This window comes from Stegostoma tigrinum, chromosome 38 (genome assembly GCF_030684315.1).
Source record: "Stegostoma tigrinum isolate sSteTig4 chromosome 38, sSteTig4.hap1, whole genome shotgun sequence".
NCBI lineage: Eukaryota > Metazoa > Chordata > Chondrichthyes > Orectolobiformes > Stegostomatidae > Stegostoma > Stegostoma tigrinum.
This window is the reverse complement of record NC_081391.1, coordinates 26,227,798-26,240,323: the sequence shown is the minus strand read 5'-3', so window position 1 is coordinate 26,240,323 and position 12,526 is coordinate 26,227,798. Positions and strand designations below refer to the sequence as shown.

Sequence of the window (12,526 nt, the reverse complement as noted above, 5' to 3'; positions counted from 1 at the left end):
CTACACTGAGACAACGTCATCCCTTTTGAACAATTCTATGGACAGCAGAGAATACTTGGAATTTCTGTTGGCCAGTGTAACCTGACTTCAGGGATAAGGTTGCATTGTAGGAAATAGCAGCTGTTTTTTGTGTTCCATTTATACAAGGTTGAGAACAATTTGAGCTGTAGTTTCTGACTTGCTGTCCTCTGCTGTTGGTTTTTTGTAATGGCAGTGCAACCTTTAGATTGGAAATAAACACAGAAGTTGTCAGGTAAACAGATAAGTGGCAGATGGAATTTAACAACAATAACTGAGGTGATATACTTTGGAAAAAGTAACAAAATCAAGCGAGTACTCAATGAATGGCAGGGCATTCGGAAGCTCAGAAGAACTGAGGGACCATAGGGTGCCAGTCCACTGATTCCTAAAGGTAGCCAGACAGGTTAATCAGGTCGACAAAGCATGTGGCACCTTGCTTTTATTCGTCATGTCATGGATTATAATAGCAGGGTGCTTGTGTTGTACCCAGCAAATCTTACAAATGTAACAACAGTCTTCATCTCTCTTTAGAATTCATTCTACATGCTTGGAGACCATCCTTTACGAAATGTGTACGCTGTCTTTACTGATTCTGTTTTTGAGTTGACTAGATTTTGGGGCATGGACGTAGCATGAGTTAGTTTCTTTTGCACTCTTTCTCTCAGTGATAGAGACAGAGCACCTGTTTGAGGATGGTAAAACTCCTAAGATTGAATACTTTAAGAAGTATGAATGAAATGTGTTCAGAGATAATGGGAACTGCAGATGCTGGAGAATCCGAGATAACAAAGTGTGGAGCTGGATGAACACAGCAAGCCAAGCAGCATCTTAGCAGCACAAAAGCTGACGTTTCGGGCCTAGACCCTTCATCAGAAAAAGGGATAGGGAGAGGATTCTGATATAAATAGGGAGAGAGGGGGAGGCGGACTGAAGATGGATAGAGGAGAAGATAGGTGGAGAGGAGAGTATAGGTGGGGAGGTAGGGAGGGGATAGGTCAGTCCAGGGTGGACAGACAGGTCAAGGGGGCAGGATGAGGTTAGTAGGTAGGAAATGGAGATGCGGCTTGAGGTGGGAAGAGGGAATAGGTGAGAGAAAGAACAGGTTAGGGAGGCGGGGACGAGCTGGGCTGGTTTTGTGTTGCGGTGGGGGGAGGGGAGATCTTGAAGCTTGTGAAATCCACATTGATACCATTGGGCTGCAGGGATCCCAAGCGGAATATGAGTTGCTGTTCCTGCAACCTACAGGTGGCATCATTATGGCACTGCAGGAGGCCCAGGATGGACATGTCGTCTAATGAATGGGAGGGGGAGTTAAAATGGTTTGCGACTGGGAGGTGCAGTTGTTTATTGCGAACTGAGCGGAGGTGTTCTGCAAAGCGGTCCCCAAGCCTCCGCTTGGTTTCCCCAATGTAGAGGAAGCCACAACGGGTACAGCAGATGTGCAGGTGAACATCTGCTTGATGTGGAATGTCATCTTGGGGCCTGGGATAGGGGTGAGGGAGGAGGTGTGGGGGCAGTTGTAGCACTTCCTGCGGTTGCAGGGGAAAGTGCCGGGAGTGGTGGGGTTGGAGGGGAGTGTGGAGCGGACAAGGGAGTCACAGACAGAGTGGCCTCTCTGGAAGGCAGACTAGGGTAGGGATAGGAAAATGTCTTTAGTGCTGGGGTCGGATTGTAGATGGCGGAAGTGTTGGAGGGTGATGCGTTGTATCTGGAGGTTGGTGGGGTGGTATGTGAAGACTAGGGGGATTCTCTTTTGGCGGTTATTGCGGGGGCAAGATGTGAGGGATGAGTTGCAGGAAATGTGGGAGTCATGGTCAAGGGCGTTCTCGACCACCTCAGCCGGGGAGTTGCAATCCTTGAAGAACGAGGACATCTGAGATGTACGGGAATGGAATGCCTCATCCTGGGAGCAGATGCGGCGGAGGTGAAGGAATTGGGAACAGGGGATGGATTTTTTGCAGAAGATGGGTGAGAGGAGGTGTTTTCCAGGTGGCTGTGGGAGTCGGTGGTCTTGAAATGGATATTGGTTTCCAGGTGGTTGCCTGAGATGGAGACAGGGCCAGGAAGGTGAAGGATGTTTTGGAGATGGTCCAGGTGAACTTGAGGTTGGGGTGGAAGTTGGTGAAGTGGATGAACTGTTCGATCTCTTCTTGGGAGCACGAGGTTACGCCAATACCGTCATCAATGTAATGGAGGAAGAGGTGGGGTTTAGGGCCAGTGTAGGTGCGGAAGAGGGACTATTCCACTTAACCAACAAAGAGGCAGGGATAGCTTGGGCCTATGCAGGGACCCATTGCCACCTCCTTAGTCTGTAGCAAGTGGGAGGAATCGAAAGAGAAGTTGTTGAGGGTGAGGACGAGTTTGGCTAGGCGGATGAGGGTGACGGTGGAGGGGGACTGGTCGGGTCTGCAGGACAGGAAGAAGTGGAGAGCCTTTAGGTCATTGGTATATTGCATTTATGTTTCCTTCCTGGTAGCTACATGTTTATTCCTGTATGGCGGGGAAATGTAAGCTGTTTCTGGAATTGCACCTTCAGTTGACTTTACGCAACTTTTTTCTGTCTTTTGACAGAAAGCATACCCCATGTGTCAGCATGGGTAAAAGATTTATGTTATAAATGCATCTTGATGCGTCCTGCTCTATAGCAGTGAAATTGCTAAAAGAGTGAGTTTCACTTTGTGGCTCTTGAAGCCTTAATGCTGAAGTGCCTGAAGCACCTTGTAGAGATAGTGAAATGCTTTGGAGGTTGCTTGAGTTTACCCTTAATGCAACTACCTATTTGGGTAGCATCCCTTGCACAAACCAGCTTTGCAATTTATTGCAGTGATGAGCATTTAACAGGAGGTGGAGGAATCTCGAAGGGCTGAGGTGAAGTAAGAGTCAATGGCAAATGTTTCAAAAAGGAAAAAGACAGAAAAGCAGAGTTTTGGGCAGTGGATTCCACACAAGAATACCAGATGAGGAATGAAGAAGTAGAAACTCTACATTGGAGGCTAAAGGGAAAGGACTGGGAGGTGTGATGAGCGAAATATTCACAATAGGGTTGGGCAGGGCCTTTTAAGTTTTTTAAATGACTGGATAATAATTTGTTTTGCTGCTCATAGGGTGCAGTTTGAATTGGGCAAAGAGAAACTGGGAGTGCAGAGTTCAGCTTCAGCTGAAGCTTCTGATGAGAAGAGGAAAAGACATTGAATCACAGCTGGAAATCACCACTGACCTGTGCATTACAGAGAGACAACCAGTGCTGGTTTAACCTGAAGGTCACTGTGTCTTCAGCATGGGGAAAGGGTGATGGACAGTCCTTCGGACACACCGTAGAGGTGCACAGATCCTGGCGACTGAGATATGAGCTGATTGATATAATGGAATGGCTGGTTGTGCAGCAAAGAGAGGGTTTATTTAAAAAAATTGAGGGCTGAGGGTTATCTCTTTCATCTTTTTAATAAATGGAAAAGATTGAGCCTTTTAAATCTAGTTTGAATTATAGTATCACAAAAATGTAAGTTGCTGCAGAAACCTGTTCTGAAGAACGGTTAGTGGACCAGAGATATTAATTCTGCTTTCTGTCCACAGATGCTACCAGACCTGCTGAGTTTCCCTAGCAATTTCTGTTTTTGTTTCAGATTTCTAGCATCTGCAGTTCTTTGTTTTATTTAATTTTAGTATAATTACGTGCAACCTCAGTGTATGTTTATACCTGACTGAGTACTGTGTGCAGTTCTATTTGTCCTGCAATAGGAAGCATACTATTAAATTGGAAAGGATCTAGAGAAAAGATTTACCAGGATGTTGCTGGAAATGGTGTGCTTGAGTTATAAGGAGAAGTTGGATAAGCTGGGACTTTTTAAACTGAGTGTAGGGAGTTGAGTGTCCTTATTGAAGTTTATAATATCATGAGGGCACAGATCAGGTGAATGGCAAGGGTCTTTTTTCTAGGGTGGAAGAGTTCAAAACAAGGGGTTGTAATTTTAACATGAGAAAGATTAAAATGGACAAAAACCACAGTGGTTTGTGTATGGAATGAACTGCCAGAGGAAGTGATGAATGCAAGTACTGTTACAACACTTAAAAGAAATTTTGAAAAGTACATGAATAGGAAAGGGTTGGAGGGATATAGACCAAACGTAGACACGTGAGACTAGTTTAGATTGGGAACATGGTCATGTGAACTAGTTGGACTGAAGGATCTGTTTCCAAGCTGTAAAACTCTGACTGTTGGAAATAGTGATTGCTCAATGTTAGATAGTTGTTGATTCCTGCATATACATATGAATAGCTATTATTTGTTTCTTTAGTTTTTCCCTGATTTAATGAGTGACAGAGGTTGTAGGAAGTGCAGATGCTGGAGAATCTGAGATAACAAGGTGTAGAGCTGGATGAACACAGCAGACCAAGCAGCATCAGAGGAGCAGGAAGGCTGATGTTTCGGGCCTTGACGCTCCTTCAGAAATGGGAGGGGGAAGGGGGTTCTGAAATAAATAGGGAGAGAGGGGGATGTGGATAGAAGATGGATAGAGGAGAAGATAGGTGGAGAGGAGACAGACAGGTCAAAGGGGGAGGGATGGAGCCAGTAGAGGTGAGTGTAGGTGGGGAGTTAGGGAGGGGATAGGTCAGTCCAGACAGGAGGGCTAAGTCAAGGGTGTGGGATGAGGTTAGTAGGTAGGAGATGGGGGTGGGGCTTGAGATGGGAGGAGGGGATAGGTGGGAAGAAGGACAGTTTAGGGAGGCGGGGGACTTGCTGGGCTGGTTTTGGGTTGTGGTTGCGGGAGGGGATATTTTGAAACTTGTGGAGTCCACGTTGATACCATTGGGCTGCAGGGTTTCCAAGCGGAATATGAGTTGCTGTTCCTGCAACCTTTGGGTGGCTTCGTTGTGGTACGATAGGAGGCCCCGGATGGACATGTCGTCTGAGGAGTGGGAGCGGGAGTTGAAATGGTTCGCGACTGGGAGATACAGTTTAGTGCAAACCGAGCTTAGGTGTTCTGCAAAGTGGTCCCCAAGCCTCCACTTGATTTCCCCGATGTAGAGGAGGCCACAACGTGAACAGTGGATGCAGTATACCACATTAGCAGATGTGCAGATAAACATCTGCACGATGTGGAAAGTCTTCTTGGGGCCTGGGATGTGGGTGAGGGAGGAGGTGTGGGGCAGGTGTAGCATTTCCTGCAGTTGCAGGGAAAAGTGCCGGGGTGGTGGGGCTGGAGGGGAGTGTGGAGCAGACAAGGGAGTCATGGAGAGCGTGGTCCCTCCGGAAAGCAGATAAGGTGGGGAGGGAAAAGTGTCTTTGGTGGTGGGGTCGGATTGCAGATGGCAGAAGTGTTGGGGGATGATGCGTTGGACCCGGAGGTTGGTGGGGTGGTATGTGATGAGTGACAGCATTGTTTAATGTTGTTTAAAACTAACCAATCCAGAAGGCCCCTGTGCCAACATTTGGTCTAAGTTTATCTCAGATGATGATTATGGGATGAGGAGAAGAAATAAGCACTTGCTATGTGATGCTGAAAACTGAGTGGAGTCATGAAGTCATGTTGAGCATGAATCTATCTTTTGAGAGGTTTAGTGGTGAGCTGAAAAGGTGATAATGCAGTGCCTGGATGGAGAATACATCTAATTCTTAAATCCACACATCAGTTAGATTATCTAGCTTAACCTACTGTGTGAGCAATTTATTTTATTCATGGCTGAATCCACTGAGCATTTATAATTTGGAGGATAATAGACAACAGTGTGTGAAATCCATGAGAAATGGACTCCGATTAAGAGGTTCACATAAATGTTTGCTTTATTGATCCTGTAACAATCACAAACAAAATGAAATATCATTCTTCTATCTCCCTGTTTCTCTTGTTCTTCCCTGTTAGATGGCACGTGCACATTTTTAGAAGGGATTGATGACCAGTTGGGATTAGGAAAGATGGTGGTAGAGTAGAATCAAGCCTGCTGTGTGGGGATTGGGCTCTGGCTCATCACATGGTTGGAACAAGTTACATTCATAAGGTCTCCTTTGAACTTTCAGGCCATCAGTAAGCATCATTGGGGAATGTAAGGGAGAGATTAAATAAATTTAATAGCAATAGCTGTAATATTTTGCACAGAGAAGACAAGAATGAGGGAAGATGTATTGCTGCTGGAGTCTGGGAATCTTACAGGGCACAAGAAAACAGATTATCCTTTTTGCAACTGTGCAAGTTCTCTGAAAAGCACAACTCTGCATTGCCTATTTGTGTTTCTCTTTTTCCACACTTTAGAGATTTACAAAATGCATTGTGTACTGACTTCTACCAAATTTTATTTCTGATGCTCACACCTTTCAGAATTTTATCACCTATTGCTTGTTTTTTCTACTTGTGTCTTCCTTTCAAACTGTACCTGAGTTTTTCACTTAAATTTCCTTTTGGTTTAGTGCTATTTGATGTTAATATTGATTTGCTGTATGAATACTGGTCCTTTTACATTGATGTATAATGACTTTTGTACAGGATGAATGTGTTGGTCTGACCACTTGCAATTTCAGCAAATTAACGTTTGTGTAATTGCACAGTTTTCAGTGCGGAATCTACTTAAGACCTTTGCGACTGTACCATTGAGATTGTCTACAGTGTAGTTATCATTTACACCACTAGATGCTGCAGTAAGTAACGAGAACATGTCCCGAGGAAAGAAAAATCCTTTTCGAAATGCAGCGTTAGAGTTGTTAAAATGGAGGCAAAATAAACATCTGATTGCTGTAGATACAAAAGATGGCAAATTTATATCAAATTGTGGTACAGGAATGAAGAGGTTTAAGGCTGTGTTTGACTTTGTAACAGAGATGATCAGTATGAACGTTGAGGTTCTAAATTCTCTTTTGGGTAAGATGCAAGCTGAATATTTAAATAGCAGAACATGTTTCACATTTGAGAGCTGCATCATCGAAAATCCTGGGTATTTATAGCAGTAACTGATTTTCACTTAGAGGCTGGTGGAAGCAGTCACCTTTTAGCTGCTGTAAAAGGCTCTCATTGGTAGACTTAAAAAAAGATTCTGTATATCCAAATTAGGTTCCTCTGCAAACGTGTTTAAATGTTCAAAATTTGAAGTTGGATGTGAAGGGTGTTATTTTTCTGAACCACACATGACTAAACAGTGATTTTAAAAAAAATATATATAGCATTTCATTCTGTTTAAAAATAACTTCACACTGAATTTATTTCATAGAATACTACTTAGCTGAGTTTCAAATTATACCTTTTTTCAAGGTATAATCTTAAACTCTTAAATATTTTTATGCATGAAATAGACTGCCAACCCTTTGTACTAGAGGCTATGTGGCACCTATGGAACCATGGATCACCATCTCCAGGAAAGCAATGAGCAAATCAACCAAGAAAATGATTTGAAAATTTGCACAAGTGATGTATGAAAAAATGTATGGTACCATAGGATCATGTTATGAAGCTGTTGTGTTCTTTCCTTAGGATTCAACATTGGAGTTCAAAGATTGTGCAGAGCGGACTGACCTTATGGTAAGAGAGTCTCCTGTTTCTGCTTGGCAGATTTTATTTGGTTGTCAGTAAATAGATGTCCACATCTATTCCACATGTTTAAAGATGTAGTGTCAACTTCAGGGTTTCTTTTATCATTGAACGTGTACTTTTCAGTCTTTGGTATTAATGTTTGAACAGTGAGATTTCGAATGCCTGGATGTCGTAAAGTAGCTGAATTAATATCTTCAAACCAGCTACCAAAAATGGTGATCATCTTTTCAAAGTAACTTCCTCACCCCTTCTAACAAGGTCTGATTTGTTGTCACTATTACGTAGGTTTAATGGCACTTATTTATGTGACAAAATCTGATACCAATAGGCCAGTGATTTTTTGCTAATGACTCTGCTGTCTATTTCCAGCATTTTTAATTTGATACAGAAATGTGCAGCTTCTACCACCTGTCACTTGTCAATCACATATTTACAATTGAATGCAATTTGAAAAAAAAAGCTTGTGAAAAGAACTTACAAATTTCCGGATATTTATTTCTGCGCAACCCATAGTGTGAATGGAGTTTCACACACTACAGAAAATATCAAAAGCATTGCTACAGGAAGTCCTGTGTAGGATGTTGGAAATTAGCATAGTCATACTAGTGTTTATGTTGGCTGTTCACTGGAGCTCTCTATTTCGACATGTTGTCCTATCTCTTTCAAATCTTCATCCAATTCTCTTTTATGTTGATAATTTTTGCCTCAATTGCCAATTGTCGGAAAGAATTCTATATTGTGATAACCCACATCATTCCTGTAATACACTTTTCCATTGATTCATTAAACATTGGAAATAATTCACAGTTCACTGTCTCAAAACCATGTAAGATATTAGAAACCTTCTTTGAAATCGACCTAATTTTCCTTGCAACACAGAACTTATTTTTTCCAGAGACTTTTGTAACCCTGGGCACCTGATTTAGGAAAGGATGTTGAAGTTCTGGAGAGAGTGCAAAGCAGATTTGCTAGAATGATACCAGGAATGAGGAATTTTAGATCCAAGGAAAGATGAGAAATTAGGTTTATTCTTCTTGGATGAGAGAAGATTAAGAGGCCACTTTCGTGAGGTGTCTGAAATTATGAACAATTTTGACGGGATATAGAAGGATATTCTGTTTCCACTGGTTGGTATGTTGATAATCTTGAGATTGTGACTGTTTGTTGCCAACAAGATACCTAGGAGTGAAATGAGGAGAAACTTCTTGACTTAGTTGTTAGGATTCAGAGTGAGTTGCCTGGTAGTCTGGTGGAGGCAGATTCCATAAGAGAGAGCTGAATATATATTTGGAAGTGATTAATTTAGAGGACTTTAGAGATGGGCTGGAGATTGGGACTAACTGACTAGCTCTTTCAGGAGCTGGTATAAACACGATGGGTCAAAAGGTCTTCTTCAGTACTGTATCCTATATTTGGTGCATCAGATTCTTAGTACCATTTAAAGGTAAAGGGGGTTGGTTAGCTAGTGGTTAACTAGTAGTTGGCTAGTTGCATTGGTCACATTGTCGTGTAGTTGTGATGAAGTGAAACCCTTTAATTGATTAATAGATGAGTTGGTTTATCTAGTAAACATATTAAGGAGATCCTGGGCTTTGCAGAGTCAGCTGATCTCAGCCAGAACAGGAGTATGCAGCATGGCTGTCTCATCAGGAGGGGCAGGCCATCAGAGTTTTGTTCGTAAGCACCACCCAGGAATCTCTGCTGGCAGTGCACATGTGAACCTTGGATCATGGATAAGGTCAGGCTTAACTGATACCCAACATTTATCCTTAAATCTTCACACACGAAATAGGTTATGTGGTCACCTAGCTCACACTTGTTTGGGGCCTTTCCTTTCTTCAAGGTGACACCTGTATTATGGTGATTTCATTCCAGAATTTTGATTAACTGGGAGAAGTTTGAGATGAGTGTAGATCACACTGATCTTGATCACCAATTATCTGGCCCTGAGGAATGGAGCACAGAAGAACAAGTTGGAGAGCAGTAGTTTAGAATGACCATTGCTGGTGGTGAAGAGAAAGGATCTTATCTAATATTACTGCTGGGAATATTCTGATTTGTGATTCACTGTGTGAGGTGCCGCATCCTCTTTCCCCACCCGACTCCCTACCACCAACCACTGGGCCCAATTTCTAGTCAGAAGGCTGCAGGAGACCCTGTGAAATTAGTTCAGATTGAAAATCCAGATAAATTAAGCAACAGTTTTCACCCTGTGACGATAGTCATTTAGATGTGAGATTCCAGATGTTTTCATTTGTACATTTTTGGGAACAGGAGCTTGCTACTCACGAGTGCTGCACCTGATTTCAGAGTTTCTTTAAATCATTCCTGTACAAGGTTACCAAGAGGTTGTAATCTGTCTTTCTCCTTTTTTTAACTCTCACTTTTATTCTCTCTACCTGCTGCCTTTTGCCTCCATCATGTTCACTCTTACCCCATACCTCTCACTGGGAGACAGATTATATACCATCTTAGTTAGTGTTCAGCAACAGCACAGAACGCTGTGAAGTCTTACCAAGTTTGTTATAGTGTAAGGAAATGTAGGTTCAAATGTGAAATTTTTTTTTAAACAAGTGCATTTGGGCTCATGTGCTGGTTGTATTAGAATATTTGTTTAATTTGGAGGAGATTTTCACTTGAGCAATTATTAATTCAAGGTACAGCACCCCATCATAACTGCCCCAGGTTGGGTTAGTAGTTGAGTTCAGTAATGTGTGGTTGGTGAGATCAAAGAGCTTCAGGCAGCAGTCACATCAGTTTAATTCTGAACTCCTACTTCTTACATCACTTCAGGCACTGACCCCACCTTCCTTTCCTTCTCTTTGAGTCCCCTTCACCCCCACGCGCAAGCTCTGTGGCCCCTTCGCCCCTGCACTTTCATGATATGTGTAACCTTCTATAATTTTGATACTCTGTCTGTTTACAATCTGTTAGTTTTAAAGGCTTCCAATACTAGGGCTGTTTGTTACCAAGTATTGTTTTAAATGGTGCAGTGACAGAGGAGTTAATTTGAAGTTTATTTTAATATGTGACTTTAAATACAGCTTCATCAATTATCTTCTGCCATCTGGTAATTCAGTCCATTTGGCTGAGAGAGTAGGGAAGGCAAGTTTGATTTATACTGGAAACCCCACCTGGGAAGCAGGGAATGCTATCAGTTAATTGTAGCTTTGCAGATAATTGAATTCACAGGCTGCAGATGGACAAGTGAGCCATTGGGGATAAAATGAGCGGAAATAGCTTCATTGTGTATGTTTACTAAGTAGAATCAAGCTCTATATTATGAAGTTCTTTTTTGTTTTGCTATGTATGGAGGGAGAGGGAGGGAAGGGAGCTTTCCACTTCAGCAGTAGGAAAACTGGTGGCAGTAAAACAAGACTCGGCCTTTTCTTCTGGTCCAGTAGCTCCCAGATCAAATCTTCAGAGGCTTGATAGATTTAGTATGAGCACCTTGTTGACAAACGTTTATACAGTCTGACACTTGTTGACACCCACAGATAAAATTGTGATGTTCCAAGGTCATGATAAACCTTGAGTCTCCCTGGTCCAAGTCTAATTTGAATAATTGCTTGCAAGCGTGTTGAATTAGTTAATCTGTCTGATGGCATTAGAATCATTGTGCCAACAGTTACGCATAGCACCTTGTTTCTTAGTCCGTTGTAGCTTGACTGACATTGTTCCAGGTCAGTAAGGATGTAGTCTATGCTTGCAGTTGGCATTTGTACAGAGTGCAAGGATTTCACTGAGAGTGAATAATTGACATTACTGGATTCAGCTCTTCATAATCTGTCAAGCTCCTGTTACAGAGATTCACAGTTCTGTCAGTTTTCTGTATTCATATTGCAGTTTGAATACATAGAGGATCCTGAAGTGTTGAATAAACTTTCATCTGTGTTGGAATAGTTAAAATACTATTTGTTTGGTGATGGAAGATTTCTCCAAAAAAAATGACTGAAGTGCTGTAATAGAGTACTTTTGGATTATGAAGGGACTAACAACAGCCTGACAACAAAGCTTCCTTCCCATTTCTCAGATGCAGCAAGACTGCAATAGGCCTAATGTGCAAACTTCCGAACTCTGATCACTCAAGTTTAAAAACACACCTATCTCTAAAACGAGTCACTTGTTTGTGAATTCCCTTACCTCTTGCCTGAACTTTTCATCGATGTGTAAAATTATGACTGTTATAGATAGAGTAAACAGGAAGAAACCTTCCCTTCGCGGAGTGATCAGTGACCGGTGCGCACAAGAAGGAGCAGGAGGTTTAGAGGGAATGTGATAGAGTTTTCACCCAGCGTGTGTTTGGAATCTGGAACTTCCTATTAAGTGTAGTAGAAGCAGAAATCGTTTAACATCTGAGAAGAATTTACTTGGATATTTGTGATGCAAAGACGTACAAGGGTATGCTAGAAAATTGGATTGGAATTGTCAAGTGGTTGTTTTTGACTGGTGCAGATTTGATGGTCTTTTTCTGTGTTTGCAGACCTCCATAACTAATGGCATTTTAGATCTACCTATAGCTCGTGGACTGCAGTAACTTAAGACGGCAACTCACCACCACCTTCTGATAGGCAATAAATGCTGGTCCAGCCTTTGGTATTTTCTCCCACAACTGAATACAAAAACATTAAGGGATCCAGCCTGGCACCATGTCACCTGTGTGGCTTGTAAGCTTTCGCACAAGAGGATACTGAAAGTTGAGGGTACTACACTTGGAGAAAAGTGCAGGATCGTCATACTGGCGCTATATTAAACTCCACAGACTGGGAAGGAAGCTTCATTGAACCTGAAATACGCATTCCCAACATTCCCTGTACTGCCCGCAATAGAAATATTAAGAAAGATGAGAAAATGGGGCTTTTTTCATTGGTACAATGCACATTTCAGTGCTCATTGCTAAATTTGTTTCTAATCATGAAAAGGTGGAAGAGTAAATACAACAGTGCCAGTGTCAGTTCAGTATTCAGGAATAACTATAATTTTAAATA

General features: G+C 42.2%; 1 protein-coding gene across 1 annotated transcript in view; it reads left to right on the top strand.

Moving 5' to 3' along the window:
• LOC125447092 (RNA binding protein fox-1 homolog 1-like) overlaps window positions 1–12,526 on the top strand; it is a 347,070-nt gene that overhangs the window by 102,707 nt on the left and 231,837 nt on the right. Inside the window, 1 exon segment of the mRNA XM_048521195.2 lies at window positions 7,479–7,526. Within this exon segment, the coding sequence (XP_048377152.2) occupies window positions 7,479–7,526 (48 nt within the window).